General features: G+C 34.4%; 1 protein-coding gene across 14 annotated transcripts in view; it reads right to left on the bottom strand.

The window, feature by feature from the left end:
- The window catches only part of LOC129801972 (protein kinase C-binding protein NELL1-like), a 149,335-nt gene that overhangs the window by 104,613 nt on the left and 24,454 nt on the right, over positions 1-20,268 (bottom strand). For 4 of the 14 annotated variants that reach the window (XM_055847474.1, XM_055847481.1, XM_055847482.1 and 1 more), the window contains exons 1-2: positions 7,724-8,095; positions 3,959-4,385 (exon numbers count right to left, since the gene is read on the bottom strand). In XM_055847474.1, coding sequence (XP_055703449.1) covers positions 3,959-4,049 — 91 coding nt within the window. In that variant the 5' untranslated portion in view covers positions 4,050-4,385; positions 7,724-8,095. Of the gene's footprint in view, positions 1-3,958; positions 4,386-7,182; positions 7,397-7,511; positions 7,680-7,723; positions 8,103-20,268 lie in introns of those variants that run through there. The other 10 variants (XM_055847480.1, XM_055847484.1, XM_055847487.1 and 7 more) reach the window with 5 other exon arrangements.

The following is a 20,268-nucleotide window of genomic DNA, read 5'->3' as shown; positions in this document are numbered from 1 at the left end:
CCATTCTGCTTATTGTCTCGTCATTTTTCACCCAAAAAAAAAAAGAGAAATGATGAAACCACAAAATACGACTATCATTCCAACCCCTCATTCTCATCAGCTCAAATGAACAGTGAATTTTTTTGAGGGGGGTGTATTGGATTTAGGAGATGTTCAGCCAATTGGAACGTGAAAATCGAACTACTTAAAAATTTATATGGATTTTATGGTCATATTGAAACTCAGCCTCATTTTTTTTAGGGGGTCTCTTGTGAATATTTTCCGGAAATGGATTTTCATAGTATAGCACAATTTTACAATTTTATAGTGATGAGAGAAAAATTTAAATTTTTTATGATTCATGAAATGGGATTAAAGTAATTAAAGGGCATTTTACTGCTCGAGCTCTACCGAGAAGAGAGACCAGTTATATAAAATCGGATGATTTTTGAAAAATGATGTCACTTGTCCATTTCCAGAGGCCAAACAGTTAGAGATATCAAGTTGTGACCTTTAGGGGATGTTAAGATAAGTAAGTAACATAGTCTTTATTTTTCCCCCCAACACCGTCCTCCCCTCCAAAATTGTGTTGGTCAAAACTACATTTAACGATTTTTTCCTTTTTTTTTTGATACATTTTAGAGATTGACCAGGCAGACATTTCGTTCATATATGAGAATACTGTTAAATCATTCCTGATATCAGTTTTTCAAAGGCAAAAATTTAAAAAGTTCTAGAAAGCGTATTTCTCAATACAATGAGGTCATACTTGGGCTCATTGGAAAGGTCTTGTAATTTCTGACAAGTTTGAATCGGTTCAATTCAAATCACTTATAAACCGGTAATGAATCGGTATGATTGTATGTGTTATAAACTATTTTGAGTGAACTTTTGAGAGATATATAAATCCTATTTATTTATATATTTCTTTAATTATTTAATTATTACTATAAGATAAAACAGGCACTCAATGGGTCAAGTGGTAGAGCACTCGCTCTATGATGCAAGTGTCCCCGGTTCGAATCGCCTTTAGGTCACCAGGATTTTTTCTGGCGTTAAAGTTGTTCGGATTGCATCCAGTGTCCAGTGTGCTTCACTGCACTTGATTCCCCGGGCATGGGACTGACAACCTCATTCCGTGCAAGAAAAAATAATAATGCATGTCTAGAAATCCCCTTGCGGGAAGGCCTTGTTCCTTCATGGAATGTTGTGCCAGAATTATTATTATTATAAACCGATTCAAATTAGATACGAACTTAATAAACTCAAAAACCCAAATGGATTAAATTGATTAAAAAAAACTTCAATAATGTATATCAATAAGGTGAGGCTACCAAAGAAACATTTTCTTCTGCATTATGTCTTCTAGAACTTTCCAACAACTGCATTATTATAGAATACATAGAATATGAAGAAGAAAATATTTTTTCGATACTTTTTAGGGTATAAGATCTAAGTTACAAGTTCGAGCATTTCGCCACCCCTTTTTAAAAAAAAATATTTGAAGAATTAATAAAACAAGAATGGGCCTGTTTAGAGTATTTTGGACATACATAATAATTAAGGGGTGTTTTACAACCGATTATAGAGCACAATTTATCTGAAAGGCTATACGATTATGCAAACCTTCATTATTTACATGATCGGTTTCTAAAAATTCGTTCACGGAAACTCCGTCTTCGTGTAAACTTATTCTTTTTCTTTAAATATCATCTCCCATGTATTTTATACAAATTTAACAAAAAATAAAATAAATATTGCTAAAATTAAAAAAAATAACAATAATTATTTAAATTAAAAGAAAATTAAAAAAAAAAACAATTTAATATTGAATGATCAGAATGACAATTTAATATTGAATGAATGGTCAGTAAAAGTTAAGTTTCATAACACGAAAATAAATTAAATAGAAATTTTAAATTGTTATCTAAAACTAGTGAAATATTTTTGTGGAAAGAAAAATAAAAAAGTTCCTAAACCATCTTTCTATTTTTAATTTTGTTTATTTTTATTTATTTTTTATATATTTTTATATATATTTTTTAATATATTTATGTATATAAATGCTTTTGAGCTTACGCTTTTGGAAGCATATAAAAAAACAATAAAACTATTAACAAAGCAATACGTCAGTAAATACAATCCCTCGATTTAATCACCCCCCAAAATTTACATCTACCATCTCCCATTTTGTCAAATGTTTCAGACGATTTCTGATAAATGATGTGACGCTGTATGGTCGTCTATCCGGCCGTTACCACGTGTAGAGGCAAAACGGTTAGAGATAAAAACTTAGGACCTTTTGGGAACCCCCCATTAGTCGACTCAAGGAACACTAACATGCCCCTCATTTTCCCCCATTCCTTCCCTTCTCCTCTCAAATCATGTTTCTTTGGATTGCTCGAAAATGCGTTGTGTATTTTTTCGTTTTTGCATACGTTTTAGAGGTTACTCAGGCGGACATTTCGCCCACATACGAAAACACCGTTAGGGCATTCCTAATAGCCATTTTACAGCCAAATTGGTCATGTTTGGGCTCGTTAGAAAAGTCTTGTAATTCCCAACTAATCTTAACCGATTCAAATCGGTTATAAATTAGTACTGATTCAGTTATGAACCGATAAGTGTTTTTTATCCGAAAATCAGCTGTATTACTCTTCAGTTTTTCTCAGTTCAAACCGATTGTGAACTATTTTGCAAATATTTTACTGATCGTTTTGAATTTATTTACTAAGCATTTTTTTTTGCCTAACCGATAAATATGCTAATTTAGATACCATACCGTTTTATCCCTTAAAAATCCATAAAGAGAAACATGTTTTTGCTTTAAAATAATAAACAATTGATATAAGTATCTAAAGATAGGACCACTTAATTTTAGACAATATGAAATACATTGTTGTAACCAAATGAATTTCAAACCTAAAATATTCAGTGCATTGTTAAACCCTCTGATTTCGTCAATTACTCATAGTATTTGAGTTTTACATTTACCAAAAAACGGACGAAGCATAGACCACAATGTATCGTCCAAAATCAATGATTGGCTATAGAATGAGGTGAGATTGTCCGAAAAAAAAACAATGCAAAAGACAAGTGAATTATAGTTAGAGAAACCAAAAGAGGATTAGCAAGTCAATGAGGACGAACAAACTAAAGAGAAGAAATTGGCGATTCCTTGACACTTGTCGTACGACCTTTGTGTGTTGATGCGACAATTTTTCCACGCTGCATGACTCACACTGTTTGACCCAGAAAAGTGCCACGAAGGGAGAACCAGAGAGTCTGGTTGTAGTGTAAATAATCTTACTAGTACAAATTTTCACCAAAAGACCGGATGGAACTTACAAAAATTGCTTGACAATTTGCCGATTTTTCTGCCAATCAACGCACATTTTGCAATGTTAATGCCAGGGAATTTTATCGCATATTTCGCAATTTTCGGACACCAGCTAGCACGGCATGTCTCAAAATATCATATTAAATAATGCATCATTTTTTAATGAATTTCCCCCTTGAATGTTAAATAATTTTCAAAACACACTAGCTAAATTTTTTTCTTTCAATTTTTTTTTGCCTAAAAAAGCGAAAATGCGCGCGCGAAAAATCAAAAAAAAGAAGAGGTAGAGTAGAGAAGAGAGAGAAATGTGAGGCATTCTGCTGTTGCTGGTGGAAATTGAATGCATAATTAGACCTCGACTTAGGTCAGAGCAATAATAAAAATGTGTGACTAAGACAATATTGGTTTTAACCCATTAATATCATTCTGTCTACACTTAATTGAACGTCCCGGGAGAGAGAGAGAGAAGATCCAACAATAGTGTGAATATCATCAAATTCTCAGCCAATTTCTTCAATCAGCACGAGATTAATCAATACCGAGGGAAATACACTGTTTAAGGCCACGATGTCTTACAATGTTGTTTTTTTTTAATGATGGAAGAATATTCGAAAAAATTAAAATTGAGGAAAGGCTTACCTGGATCTGACAGAAGCAGGATGGCCAAGGTCACGATGAGAGCCTGGACACATCCCAAGGATGTCCAATGGCCCCCAGGAAGTGTTGACATGGCAGAGCTACTCGGATCGCGGCCTCAGCCGGACGGGCTCCTGGTGAAAATCCTCGGCGAGCACCATCACAATCCCAACGGCAGGAAATCCCTCGCTCTGCCACTCTCCTCACTCACCGTCCAGTTGTCAACAATCTCTACCACTGAGTCCCAACTGTCCTTCAGGAAGTCTCTCCCCTTTGTCACTCTCTTTTCCGTCCACCTTTCTGGAACCTTCTGTCCAATTTGTCTTTGGAAGATCTCTTACTTCCCAATCACTTTTCTTATAGCATCATTCCCTTTAACTATTTTTTTGCGGTAAATCTATTCTCTGGACTTAGTTTTTCTTTCCTTAGGCTGCAATTTTTACAAATTTTTGTTTTTTTTTTTCTTTTAAAAATGCTTTGAGGGAAATAGGGGCTCTCTTAACAAAATGTTGGCATCATTAAGAGTACAAAGGCATTGTACAAAGTAGAAAGAATAGAACTTTCTTTCTCCAAACTATTAAGTTAGAAGACTTATAGTTAGAAGAAAGCGATTAAATCCTCTTAAATCCTAATTGTTTATAACTTATGCCCTAGACACACTTACGACTTAAGCCGAGAGACGACTTAGTGGAAAATGATGGAAATGTAGTTTGGCCAATATTTGTAACATAATTACGCTAAGCCGTCTCTCGGCTAATCCCCAGGTCTGTCAAGGCCCTTACGGTTGATAACTAAGGAAATTTGGATTTCAGAACAGCAAAAAATAAAAGAATTTTAATAAAAATTTTCAGGCGATTTTATGTATTTAGAAAACCAAGAACAAACTTAAATAAGGCTTTTGTAGAAAAAAATGTACGAAAATTAATAATTTAAAAAAAAATTCCTGGATTTCATAACTTTTAATAAGTAATACGCTTTGAGAAGTTTATTTTATTGGTTTTATAGGTTTTATAACTTAAAATCAAATAGGCTGTCCATAAATATATTAATTTATTTTTAATTTAATTCTTTATTATTCTTTTTTTAATATTATTAGTTCAATTGTCTTAAAACAAAAGTCGACTTAGTGGCGTTTGTTTAGAGTTAAGAAATTAACTTCAGGGGAAAATTATACAAATATCTTACGAAATATCCTCATAAGAATTTTTGATGCATTATAAAACACTTTGGAAAAATCTTAGATACAAGAAAGTGCTTTAGATTGTTGAAGAAAATGAAATTGTAAAGAACCTCAGATAAAAGTAAAGAATTATTTTTGTTAAATTAGTTAAATTCAAACATTTTTCTGAAAAACTAACCGAATTTTAAATAAATATATTTATATTTAGGGTTAAATAATAGGCCAAATAATAATAATAGGGTAAATTTTTCCAGACACATTTTAGAAATTTCACTAAATTCTGAGATAAAGGAATCTTAAAGATTCAATGCGTCAATATCAAACACTTTCTATTTTAAAGCTTAAAAAGCTTAATAAGTTCATTGCATTTTTCTTTCAAAGTGAGAATTTTAAATAAAAGCTCAGTGGATTCCTCCAGCAACTTTAAGAAATTCCCGTAAATATAAAACTTGAAGAATCTTAAAGATTTAATTAAAATAAATTGTGTTGGGATTTAAGTATTCCAAATTTTAAAGCTAGAAGCTTTATATCGCTGGCAGCCTCAATCCGGAAAGTAAAATTTCGAAAAGGCCAAAATCCTTACCCAAAAAGGATTAGGAAAATTTCCTTTTCGTTCTAGCAAGAGTGGGTGCAATCATATGATTGCATATGGGATTTCGACCGACACCATTTCATACATTAATTTTAAAATTTTAAGTTTTTTATTATTTTAACAATATATTTTCAATTTAGTTGTTAGGAAGTTGTTCTGTTTTGGCTCGAAGACCTGAAGGTTTATGTGTTGGTCAGATTTACAGCTTAAGCCGAGAGATAACTTAATATAATTCTAATCATAATAATGATTAGATTTTATATTCCCATAAAGTTCCCATTGATATGGGCTTCAGATATAAGATTTAGCCATATGATTTAACATTAAGATTGGATTTTTAAAAACAAATGATTTATTAGATTCTGGGACATTAATAAAATGAGTTGCTTTTTAGGATTTCGAGATCTACGGGAACTGGGCCAAGCCTCTAGTCTGCAGACTGCATAGTCCGTATCTTGGCTTAAGCCTTAAGTCTGTCTAGGGCATGAAGCTGATCCTCGAGAATACTGAGCCTGTGAAATTTGGTAATAAATAATTTACCCCAAACTCTCATACACTGAGAGCTTAGGATAAGTGATTAGAGGTCCTTTGCATAATTTCCTTTGCTTAATCCTTAGCTGTTTAATTTTACAGGCTACATATTTTCGAGGATAGGCCATAGAATATTTAGGCCCTTAAGGTCTCCACAAATACTATATAATGAGATTTAGGAAATTTATTGATCAATATTGAGCAAATGTGCTAATTTTCACTAATTGGTTTTTATTGGGAGCATTATTTGATAATTTTAAATACTGGATCTCAATCCTAGAAACGAATTAGCTTTAAATTCTAAAAATTTTAAGCTCAGAGTAATCTCAGAATTAATCCACGGACGGTGTCAAAAACGGTTATAGTATTCATTAAACATTGGATTCGGTTATTGGATATAAATTTTAAATAATTTTCCAAGAATTAAAATATGTCAAATTTTTGGGCAATTTTTTGAACTGTAACTATGGAAATAATTGCAATTTTTGGTTTAGAAATTCGAAACTTTCAGGAACTGCTACGAAATTCTAATCTAAATATTACTTAAATGCTTAAATCTCTAGTCTGCAAAAAAAAACTTAAATACTGTTAACAAGATTATTATTTTTTTTGAGATGGCAGAAAGTCCATCTTTTCTTGGCTGTCTCTATTGATCTTAGAACGTTCTGTCTAAAGTGGCCAGAATTTAAACTAAAACTAAGGTAACTACACAGACGAGTAGAGCTTAATCAAAGACTGTTGTATTGAGATTATTTTATCCTTTTCATCTACCTTCAAGCTTAACCCAGGTTTTCATTTTTTTTCTTGAATATTAATCTGGGATTTTTTTTGTTAAAAAAAACATTTTAACACTTTAATTGCGTACTACTAGTCGCTGAAAAATTTACCTAAAACTAAAAAAAAATGTTCCATAATTTCTAATACCTTGTCCTTTGAAAACCCACCAAAAAATGGTAGGAAATTAAATATTTTGGGGCCAAAACCGGTGAAAAAAAAGGAAAATGGCAACATCGCGAGGCCGTGAAAGTGCTACTCACTAAGGGACTTTTGGGGCACTTTTCTGACTTCAAAAAACACTTCACAGAGCCCCAAAATAAATTCACAAAAGACAAAGTAAATAGCCTACTCCGATTTCAATACGATTATTACTAGAGGAAAATTTGTTCTAAAAGGGGAGAAAAGGTGACTTTCCGCTAAGTGGGGGGGAAGCAAAATTGGCATTTCCCACCTTTTCCCCGCAAGTACCAACTCACCCTCTCGCTCACACGCACCGCACAATGGTATCTTTTGTCCCACTCAGAGTGGGGTGAGTATCGGTGCAGTGGTGATTTTGGGTGTGAGGGCGCCACTGTGGAAGGGGGTGGTATTGGAGAAAATCGCGAAAATCCACGCGAAAAATCGCCGTGAGGTGTACACTTGAGACAAGGGGAAAAAATTGTAGGAAAATGTTATGATAAAATCTTACAGGAAACCCTTTTTCTGGGGTGGTCTCATTGAGTCGCGACAGGGTGGAAAAAATCTGCAAAAATTGCCGCCTTTTTCACCTCGAAAAAAGAGTCCACGGGTATCACCCTCTCGCTCACGCACAGTGTCTTTGGGCAATCACCGTCTCACTTGGAGCACCACGCACTTTTCGCACGTTTTTCCCAACACTCTGGATGAGTTTCCACTTGATTTTCTGGGGCACAGCAACTTGTCAACTGAGGTGCACAACTTAAGGCAAAAAAAAATCCACACACTTGGTCCTCCTCAACAGCAAGAGTGTCTCTCACTCTGGGGCACTGAGAACAACTCAAGACTCACAACTTCACACGGCAGAATCTTCGAAGCAACTGCCACTGCGAGAAACCGGACGGTCCTTCGACACCCGAAATGGTGGCACCACCATTCGGCTCTGCTTCGTTCCGTCCATCGACCACATTCGCAACCGAAGAACTCACCACACCGTGGTGAGTGTCTCTGGCGCGCACACCACGCAAATTTCAAATATCAACCCTCCCGAAAACGATCATTTTCCCTAGATTTTCATGTGAAAAATACCCTCCACGCTCCACTGATCACCCACTTTTGTCACTGTACACCTGCCCTTGGTCTCCTAAACAACTTCAACAGCCGCACAAAGCACAACACTCAGAAAAATTCCGATTTATTGGGACGCAGCAGAGGAAGATTCGCGTTGCAGCCGCTTTTTCAGAGGACACGGTAAATTGATTTTCACTGTAGCGGACAGTATGAATTCGAGGAACTACTCCCAGAACTCCTGTGAGTCATAAATTAGACAAATTGTGGGAGAAAGAAGAGATTGAAGGCGAGAAAAGGATCATTTTGTTACGGCTAATTGAATAAGGAAGAGGAAGGAGAGATGAATTGAAAAGCGCATAGATTGAAGATTAAATTGATCACAAGATTACTAACGGCAGTTTCATAGACTTAAAATTTTCCATCAATATTCAAACTTCAAAGTTCTAAAGCTCCCAACAAAATCAAGTAAAAAGCAATTTTCAAAAACAAAATAATAATAGGAGGAAGTGGAGCATTGAATTAGGACACCTTTAAAAAAAAGGCTTTTCCTCCTATTTTTAAATGAAACTCGACCGCTAAATTGTCGTAAATTGTCTGATGATAAGGTTCAGTTTTATTAAAAAAAAAAAAGGAAAAAAGCTAAATTTTAAACTCGCTCCAAATTAAAGATGCCCCACGTCCCCCTAATAAGGTAAAATAGGTGTGATTATGAAGGAATCACACCTAATAGGGTACATATTTGGAATCATTTCCAATTTGAAATTTTGAGATTTCTCCACTTTTTCATGCAGTGAAAGAGAAGAAGGAAATCATGAAGCTTTTTTTGTGTATTTTTTTCTATTTAAAACCTCTAAAACAGTGAGAAAAACTCATCATCATCATCATTTTCAACCGCTTATCCCTATTGGGGTCGCGGGCCCATGACATCCAATTTAGCAGCCCACGTTTGTCAATCCTCCGCCACTTCAGGAAGATGTTCAGGATCGATCCCAAGGCACTCCAAGGCAAGATTCTGAATTTGATTCAGCCACCTTGTCCTAGGTCTGCCTCGAGGTCGACGCCTCCTCGCTCTATAGCTGGCATAGCTTTTCTGGAGAATCTTTTTCTATGAGAAAAACTCAAAATTCCAAATTGTAAATGATTTCAAAACTTACCCGATTAATGATAAAAATGGATAGATGTAATAGAGGGTGCCAGAATAAACCCATTCCTTACTATAGTAATGTTATGCTCTAGACACACTTGTGACTTAAGCCGAGAGATGACTTAGTGAAAAATGATGCAAATGTAGTTTAACCATTATTTCTAGTATAATTACACTAAGCCGTCTTTCGGCTAATCCCCAGGTCTGTCAAGGCCCTTAGCCTCACACATCATAAGCAAATTGAGCAATATCGAATAAGATATTTCTGTGCCATCGATATAACCTGAATTCCTTTCGGAAATTGATTGTTATAGTTATCTTGGTCCTTCAATTACTTAGGAACTAAAGTTTGACATCCTGTCGAATATGTCAAAATTAGCGTTCATCCTCCTTTTTTATTTGATTTTTTTGACAATTGCAAATTTGTTTTCTTGTATACACTCACTCAGTCCCGGCATTAAGTTCTTCGGGATAATGCACCTGACGGAATTATGCACATACAATTATGCAAGTGTGCCTACCATTGGGAGTCAATTTATGAAATCATTTTTAAAATACGCCTGAATGTATACAATTTTGCGATGCGGAAAATTTGAAAACATTTTGCTACTTTTTCAGAATAAAACTTTAATTTCTTTTATTAAGGTTTTTTTTTTTATATTCTAACCATTTATTGAAGAACTCTGGGCAAAAATTACTGATTGTTAGTTAATGCATTTCTATTAAACAGTTGAATTTTTTTGTTTGTACTACTTTTACTCCGCGCGGAATTCGTTCTACGGCCGATTTATTCAAAAGAAAGCCCCTGCGGGTATGCAAATTTTCTCGATGCGTAATGCCATTTCGCGCGTTTTTTTCGGTCCCGAAAATGTGCTTAATCCCGGGACTGAGTGTAATTACTTCATACAAGACAAGATATACAAATAATTCAATATGTTATGAATAAATGTAAATATAAATTCAATAAGACGTGTATTTGACAGCGACTCCTTGTGCCCTTTTAATTGACACTTTTTTCTCTTTGCAAAATAATCATCTAATAATCTGTAAGGAACTAAATTCCAAATATGAACATGAACGTTCTATCTCAAGTATTATATTAGTACATTGATTAAATTGTTTAAGAAGAACATTACCGAAATCGAAATTTTACCTTTTGGACCTTTCAAAATCTTAAATGTATTCGCCAGTTACACAAAAAAATATTTTTTTAGGAATGTAAAAATACAATAGAGAGATTCTCTTAAATCTGAATCTCTGAGATTCAAACGACGTTTGAATTCAAAATGTCAATTGTAGGATTATGTTAAAAAATCGTGTTGCGGATGATTGAAAATCATATTTCTGTGCTGTTTCCTGAATATTTACATACAAATGAGCGAATCAAAAGAAAAGTAAGTTTGTCACTATGAAGATTTGTGAGAAAGTACGGGTGTTTTATTCAAAATACAATTTAATCTCACATAAATTCCGTTAGTTTTGCAAATATCGTTCGAATTTGGGAGGTGAGAAATGTCAAAAATACCTCCCAAGTGTTTGAATTTGGAAAACTCTACTGTAATTAATGAAATACTTTTTTTCCAACCTCTTCAATACATTGTTATAATATTAAGAGAAAAATTTTGTTTCCTTTAAAAATAACATGAATTGTTTTCAAATTTACCGGATCAAAAATTGCATAAATTCAGGCGATTGAGGGAAATTTTAAAATAAATTTTATAAAATAGCTCCTTAATAGACAAAAGTCTCTGATTAATTGCACTATGTCATTAATCCTCATGTGTTAATCCCGGAACCCTTGTCTGTATCCTTAAAAATGGCTGAATCGGCTGAACACTATGCTAATAATGCTAATAATATGACGAAGATAAATATGAAGTTTTTAACTCCATGATCATAGATCTGTTCACAATTTTATAAAACGATTTCCGTTAAAATGTAGTTTTATATTTAAAATATTGGTATTATTAAACAATAAAATACTTCTGTACAGTTTTTAATAGAAAGTGATTTTTTTGAAATATTTTTTAACAGCGTTTCAAATTAAATTACAGTAGAGCTACTGAAATTTGAGCGCCTATTAAAGGTTATAGATTATATATAGCATGATAGAGGTCCCTGATTGCTACGTGAATTTTGTACTAATTGTGTATACTTAAATGTAATAATAATAATAATAATTATTATTATTATTATTATTATTATTATTATAATAATAATAATAATTATTATTATTATTATTATTATTATTACAGGGAGTTCCGCTTTGAAAGAATTTTTCGGGATCAAAAAAAAGCCCGCGAGTTCACACCAGTGACACAGAAAAATTGCATATCTACAGAGGTCTTTGGAATAATTTACGGAAACGTCTTGATGTATGCAAAACATTTTCAGCGCCAATTTTTCAGCCTATTTTCAGCGGTAAGGGTTCATAAGAACTATATTTCTAGCTTATACTACGTGAAAAATATTTGCATAAATTTAGGGGCATTTCAAAAATTATTTTATAAATGAGCTCCCAATGGTAGGCAATTCATATCAAATTCTTTCAATTCGTTTTCTCTCAAGCCGGAACACTGTATTATTTGTCAATTTTCGAAATTGAGTTATACAATTAGTTCCACATTGACATCGAATTGAATTATTACTAACGGGGGAATTTATAAATTCATTTTCGAAATGCCCCTAAATAAATATATGAGAATTTTTTTCACTCGGTAAATTTGAAATGTATTTCGTTGGTTGCGGCGGCCGTTGTCGTAACTGTATTTCTTTTATATCAGCGTTTCACTAAAGAGGCGACCTCTGTATCGTAGCTTACACCAAATGCAGACACAAAACAAATGCAAATACGACAACGGTCGATGCAACCAATGATTTCTTATGAACAGTTGACGCTGTAAAAAGGCCAGAGATACATATTGGGCACCGAGACAAATTACGGCATTTCATCCGTAACTTTTTCTAAAGATATCTCCTGCAGATACGGAATTTTTTTTGTATCACTGTAGAGAATTCACGTTTTTTTTTCAATAACACCGCAAGTGTCAGTCAAACGATACTCCTTGTAGTTTAAGGCATTACGTGGATTAAAAAAAAACTAAAAAATGGCATATTCTGTCTCTTTTTTTCTTAAGATAATAACAAATTTACTTAATTCAAGCTCTTAGGTAAAAGCACAATATTTAAACTATTATTTTCTGAAATTTTTATTTAAAAATTAAGCCGTCGTGACTTGATTTTCGGAGAACTTACTTTTTTTGGTGGATAAAATTTATTCAGAATAGATTCATTGGAAATTCAGAAAAAAAACAAATATTTCCCAATATCTAATGAGTTAAACTATGTGCTATTCCAATGAAAAATGATTTTTAGCACTTTACTGGTCTTAAGTTCTTCTGCATTATCGACTTTTCGTTGTGTTGGTTCCTATTTCGAATCTTTTCTTTATAGTCCATTCTTAAACCACCAAAGAGTTGTGACAGGAACCGATATTAAAAAATGTCGATTATGTAGAAGCGCTTGAGAACAGTAAAGAGCTAAAAAAACATATTCTTTTTTCATTGGAATAGCACCATTATGCATAGAGTAAGGGCTCATGATTTTGCCCAGTCTGCTTATAAGCATCGATGTTCCAAGTTTGAAGTGCGATATTTTCGATACTAATAGACTTTTTTTGTTACTCTCTTTTCAAAAGGGTTTTTTAGAAACTTAGCAAGCTATTTATCGTCTTATTTTTACAAAAATTAGTTTTAATACGTTTAAAAATGAATTGATATGTAGAGGTGAATTTGGCTCTTTGGACAACTTGGCTGTAAATTTGGACAGCTAATCCGCCTCAACAGGATGCCTATTGTTCTTCATTTCATGAACCAATCTAACCAAGTCCTCTTCCTGTTCATGTAAGGGAAACGTAGAAAGTCGCAAGAAGCCCGGAAACACTCCATATCATTCATTAAAGTGAGTTGACTTCGGTACTCCAAGTACGTGCGTATTCGCTCATTCCCTGGCCTTTCCGGGAGCCTTTCAAGGCATTTATCGCTATCTCTTTCGTAGAGATGATGCTCCTTTGTTTCTCCAGGCATTTGTCCAACCTAGTCATCACAAAAGCTAAAACTTCACGAAATTTCGTTAGAAAAACACCTGTCCAAAATAAGGAGTACCACCTCACTGGTGAATCTCTTAGAAAATTTCCCATTTGTCACATGAAAAATCTAATTCACAAGGCAAATCTCACTTCAGGTCAAATTTACAAATCACCACTAACGTGAATCAACACAATTTTCAATGAATATTCAATAATATCACTCAAAAGAGCGAAGACACATTGTTAGTACTTCATCACAGCTAAATGAGACTGAAGTTAACACGAAGTTCTGTCATATTTCTCGTAAGCTCACACCGACTTTTTAACAAAGCAATTTTAACTCAAATCATATCATATTCAATGTATTTAGTGTTAAAATCTTCCAAAAAGAACAAATATTTAGATAGAATCCATTATTCATCAAATATTGGAATAAAAATCCACCATTTTAATCAATTTATTTTTAGTGTCCAATTTTATCCTCAAAGTGTCCAAAATAAGAAACTGGACAAAATTATGAGCCTTTCCCCTATGTGGCATCTGTTAAAATGGTTTTGAAAATTCTTCCTGCAATCTTTATCTTCAATCTACCCACAAGTATTACATCAACTTTGCCTTAAAGTCTCAGATTTCCAGGTCATTTTGAGCCTTCCCAGATGCGTTCCAAGTCGAAGGAAGAAGGTCAAGGGATCCTCAAAAGATTGTGACTCGTGCCTCTCTTGCTCTCTTCCCAGCCGTGACTGAGGTAATTGCTTATTGGATTTTGGGATATGCCAGAGGCATCGAAGGGAGAGAGCAGGGCCTGAGACGCCAGGTGCATCCACTGGAGCTTAACGAGGAAAATCGCCAGTGCGAACAATTTGGAATTTATTGAGCAACCATATAAGAAGTCTCCTGGACATTGAACCGATTTACACTGTGTAGGATTTCCGCGGATTCAGCAAAAATTGGCAGGAAAATGGAGAGTTTTCCCATCGAAAGAAGTACCATTGTTGAAGAAAAATGAGTTGAAAGGTGATACACGAGATTCCAATATGGATTTAACTGAATATTCTACAGACACGTGCTAAAATGTTTCTCTTAAATCTGTTTTTAATATACAACAATAATTTATTTGGGACATTTTGCTAGTTATTTGGCACATCACTGTTCAAGTAAAATAGCATAAATTTATTGCACATTTGGCAAACTTTGCTCTTACAGGCTTTAGAAATTGGATGCCATCTACACAAGCTGCCATATTTTGAGCTCGTGGATCAATTAATAGCAATTTTCTTATAATATGTCCAGAAGGTTGTTTTTAGAAAATGCTGATGGTTTTACTCTATCAAAACCTCTGCAACATATTTTCCGGTCACCTCAATGAAAATTGCTGCAGTTTGTGATTTTTTTTTATGAGATTCTATATTTGTATTTTCCGATCAATTTTCTCCACACCAAAGAAAGGGAAGGGTAATGGCGCAAAAGAAGATTTTGCAGAAATTGTGCAAAGCTGAGAAATTGAATACGATCTGGAAGTCAAATTATCTGCTCCACAAACACACTATTTGAAAGTTACATGGAAAACCTGGGCATGAAATATTTATTTGAAGAAGAAACCAATTTATTCTCGCGAAAAAATACTTCTTTATTTTTTTTTTCAAAATAAGAGGGATGTACTGAGAAAAATGTCTGTTTGACCAAAAACTTTGTCAATTTGACATTTGACTATTTTCACGTTACATATTATTAGTGTAAACACCCTAACCTCACTTTAATTATATCCAAAAACCTACGATAATGATAGATAATCTGTTCTCTTCGCACGAAGCACTGTCAAATTGCCACATTTTTCCACAAACTCTGTGGGAAATGTTCCCCCACATCATTTTCTTTCCATATGAAATCCCTTGAGTATCATTTTCGGTCGACAAAGGGCGCCTGATTGTCAAATTCGCGATAATTTTCCATCCTTTTGCGTCCATCTCAGCACTTTTTGCGGCTGGAAGGCAAAATGGGATATGGCATGAGGGGGCTCATGGATGAATGTTTCTTGGTGATAATGATGCGTCTCGAGAGGGAGACAATTTCTGAGGGAATTTTCAAGGGTTGTGGAGGCATCAATTGCCTCCAGAAAACATGATACGGCTACGAGAAGGGTCCCAGAATGCGCATATTGAAGCCATCGCGCACAGTTGTTCCGTCATTATTCTCTTGCTCGATTCAAATTAACCGGAAATAGTGTCAAATTCATCATATCATTTTGTTGGTGGCACAAACGATGCTCCTTTTTTTCTCGCCTTCTTTTTCCTTTTGCCGATAAATTGGCGTCCCTTTTGGGCTCGTCACCGAATCATCATCATTAACCAGTCAGACAATTTGTCGGAGAGACCCTTGGGATCGGGTGTCAGAGCAAAAGGAGAAGCCTACATTAAATATTCTAAATTTTGCGAGATATTAAATGGTTTCTTTTGCGCATTTATATATGTATATATATATAGTAAAGAAGAATGCATTTAGCGAACTAATTAGAAAGCCAGGGAAGTATCAGGACTTCACTAATAAGAGAAAACATTATTCCTGAGACTAATGGCCTCTACACACTAGAGAAATTTATGTCCATATTGAAGAGTTTTTCCTACACAAGCGCAGAAAATTAGCTTCAATATGGAGATAAATTTCTCTAGTGTATAGAGGCCATAAAGAAATGCGAAAGTTCAGTAAATTTTATCAAAAAGGGTATAGGAAATCGTCTCAGTTTTGCATAATGCTTACTGAGGTATAATTCGAAATTTCGAACAACGCGAAATTTCGAAAAATTAATTTCCATTTCCAATAAATCTCTTTTAAAACTAACTTAAAATTAATTAAATCAATTAAATAATCTTCAAAGTACAGGGGGCGCCGGAATTATACATATTTACAGTAAACAATATACAGTATTTGCATACCTGCAGGACCCGCAGTAGATTTCTTTGGACAAATTATATGAATCCCGGTCAAAATCCCGAAAGCCAAAATCCCGAATGTTCAAAAACCTGAAAGGGATAAAATTATAAGTGGGAAAATGTTTAGAATAATTTTCTATAAGACACAGAAGATTTCCCTTTGCCTCCAAAAAGCGCGGGTGCAATCATGGGAGTAGCTATGAGACTTAAGAATTCGGGATTTTGGCTTTCGGGAATTCGGCCCATTCGGGATTTAAAATATAAATTAGAATGTGAAATTTTGATAGAAAGGGGTATTATTTTATGTTCGTACTCTTCGTACTAGATCATTGATAAATTCAAAACGATAGTCGAATATTGTTTAATTAACCCATAAGCTCTACACCGTCTGGCCCAAAAAGAAGAGCTATAAAACCAAATTTTCTCATTTTCTTCATATTCTATAATAATGGACGCTATATAGATGATTGGAGATATCAATTTGGACATTTGGAGTCTTCAGGTGACTCCCTAATAAGTCAACCTGAGTATTATTAATATGATCCTCATTTCCTCCCTACCCTTCCCCTTCACCGCAAAAAATCTTTTTTTTGTGTTTATAGGAAAACACATCATACGTTTTTTTTTTGGAAGATGAAAGGGAGGGGTGGGGTGAAAATGAGGGTTGTATTAATAATCTTCAAGTTGACTTGGTGGGTCGTCCTAAGACTCCATGTCAATATGTACACTGGTAAAAATGAATGGATCATTTTCAATCTTCAGGATATTACGCCAAGAAATATCGAAAATATGGGATACATTCAAATGGATCATTTTGATCATTTCAATTGGATCACTATTGCGATTATTTTCCATGAATTTTCTAACTAAATAAAACCATTAAAACAGTAAAAAATGTGTTTGCTGTATTTGCTCATATAAGGGGAACGTGTCTAAACTAATAAATTGATAGCTTTAAAATTTTAACTGTGATATTTCAGCGATTGAAAATTTGGTACGATATGTCAAAAGTGATAAATTTGAATGGATCACTTGGATAATCACGCCACTTTTAGTGACGTCAGTGACAGTCACTGAGACTCGCGCTGAGCGCATAAATAAAACGGGTTGCTCTTGTCGTGGAATTTGTGTCCTTTTAGATATTCAGTGGCGCTTTTCTACAAATTATAATGTTATAGGTAAAAAAGGATTAAATTTTGGAGACTTGTGAAAACGTGAAAAATTTGCCAAAAGTGAGTAAAAAAAAGTGAAAAATAAAATAATCCACAGTTGCACGGATTTGTACAATTCTAAGTAATTTTTTCGGTATTCCACCCCCGGAAAGAAATCTCTTGAAAGAGCGAACTTCCTGTTGATTAAATAGTGAAAAAATCCTTAGATTTTCATTGTATAAAATGTGTTTTTTTTGTCTACGTTCTCGCTTCGGAAGATTTAGAAGCTCATATCTAGAAATATTTCATAGTTTTTATTTTTTTTTAGGGATTACCGACGAATTTCTTGCGTCCTAAATCTATAAAAAAAAGAAAATGTACAGAATATCGGTTGAAAAAAATCTTTTAAAAATTGGTTATAATTTCCAGAATTTCTATTTAAACTAAAAAGGGACAGATAATCCTAACCGGCTTATGTAGGTGAGATTCTTAACGTGAGCTAACTCGGAGTGTATGCAAATTCGATTTAGAGCTGAAGTTGGGGACGCCATTCAGTTATATTGAATCAAATTCGTGAAGTTTTACAAATTTTGTATTAGAACCAAAATATCAAAGATTTGGATGGAGTGACAGAAAAGTGATATGGGTGAAATGTAGACCAGAATGTTATCTATAATTTTGCCATAGAACATGATCTCATCGATTACTCAGAAGCCGAGATAAGCGCGGCTTTTTGTTTCTGAACTCGTTTTTTCGACCAGATCGCCCCAAGTGTTCATTTGGTGAACTTCAACTATATCAAAGAATTGTTGTATTTTGTGAGACTTTCCATTTAAAACCCTATTTTAAGTGTCTTGGTGAAGCAGAGGCAGTCAAATTGGCATCTGAGTGATTTCAAAGCGTTATTATGAGAAAAATCAATTTTTTCACACTTAAACGGCAAAATCGGACTGATCTCATTATCTGATCGAAAAATGATGTATGGACGAAATGTAGAGACAAATGTCCTCTACAATTATGTCGAAGTAATCATCAAAATCGGCTCAGCGACAGTCGAGATAATTGAGGTTATGTGATATTGAAATTGGTTTTTCGACTGTGGCGCCCCTGGTGTTGGTTCCATGAAGTTCAAATGTACTAGAAAGTTGTAACATTTGGTGAGATCTTTCGTTTAAGCCCTCACTCATCAAAATCGGTCACATAGAACCGGAGATATGATTTTTTGAATTTCGTGAACTTTGACCCCTCATATCTCAGGTTCTATTGAAACCACAGCGCACTTACGCCCCATTTTGGAAACGTCCTAGACTGGACTACAACACTCTAAAATTTCATTAAATTGCACAATGCTGTTTTTGAGAAAAATGAGTTTGAATTTCGATGAAATTTGACGCTATTGCAGCGCCACCTGTGGTGACTTTTTGAACTTCCATCTGAAAGTGCTCATCGAGACGAAACCAAAAACGCAAAATTTAGCTCAAAATGTCAATTAGAACCGGAGATAGAGGCCGATCAATATTCGAACTTTGACCCCTTATAGCTCGGGTCAGGGTTTATGGATCGAATTAAGTATTTTTTTGTTTGATAGGTATAATCAGCGGCTACAACATTGCAAAGAAGTCATTTGACACACAAAAGGAATTCACAAAATTGATATTATTGGCTTTTGGAAAATTGAAGTTTGTCTCCTTTTCGTTCTTTTGGGGACCAGAGTACCCATGAGTTTTTCAATTTCCCAGAGGCGGAAAAAAATCTTTCTCTACAAAAGTATCATATTTGACCATTAAGACTTACAATAAAGTGAGTTTTACTGAAATTCGTTCGCTGGATATGTTGTGGTCCGGAAAGAGTTAACAAAAAGGAATTCCTGTAGGGAATTCTGTAATATGACAATGTCATATGACAAATTTAAAAATTTTGATGTGGTAAATTTTGGAAAATTAATCGAAAATCAGAATCTATAAATTACTAAGAGGCTAAGAGAGCTTCATAGAGCTTCTTGCATTGTCCATTGCTCACTGAACTATAATATCGTTCTGCTCGCGAATTTTATCACGCAAATTTGTCATATGACATTGTCATATTCTTACAGAATTCCCTGCCGGAGACATTTTGAAAAATCCAAGGGCTTCTCTATTTCTAACTTCATCCCTGTGTCCACAGAAGCCTCTTTAAATGCCTCTTCTTGTTCTCACATGAAGGTGACATATGGTAAGTGTTTAAAATTCTAAATTGCCCTTTCACTGTCCGAGAAAAGACACTATCAATCGCGCTCAAGGTGCCTCTGTAAGTTGGCAACAGCTCCTCTTGATTGATACTAATCTTTTCTTGCAATTCAAGGAGGTAATTTCCCCCAAAGATTGCTCATTGGTAATTTAGGGGGGGGGGTCAATCTGTGGAATCCCTGAAGCGAAAATAGGCGTGCGTCGCCTCAAGAGTTGTAAATTGACCTATCGCAACAAAATTACACGGTGAAGGACGAGTCACGGGAGGCTTGTTTGCGCCAGAGATGATGGGATGTCAACCGAGGGTATCCTTGAAAGGCGCGCCTCCGTCTTAGGTAATTACTCTTTGAATAAAAAGATTCTCTATCCTACTGGTCACGTTTGAATTAATAAACTTTGACTATTGAGGAGAGACTTTATTAGCTTAGAAAACGGTATTTGTTTTTTTTATATA

Source organism: Phlebotomus papatasi, chromosome 2, assembly GCF_024763615.1.
Source record: "Phlebotomus papatasi isolate M1 chromosome 2, Ppap_2.1, whole genome shotgun sequence".
Taxonomy (NCBI): domain Eukaryota; kingdom Metazoa; phylum Arthropoda; class Insecta; order Diptera; family Psychodidae; genus Phlebotomus; species Phlebotomus papatasi.
This window is presented reverse-complemented; position numbering and strand designations above follow the sequence as displayed.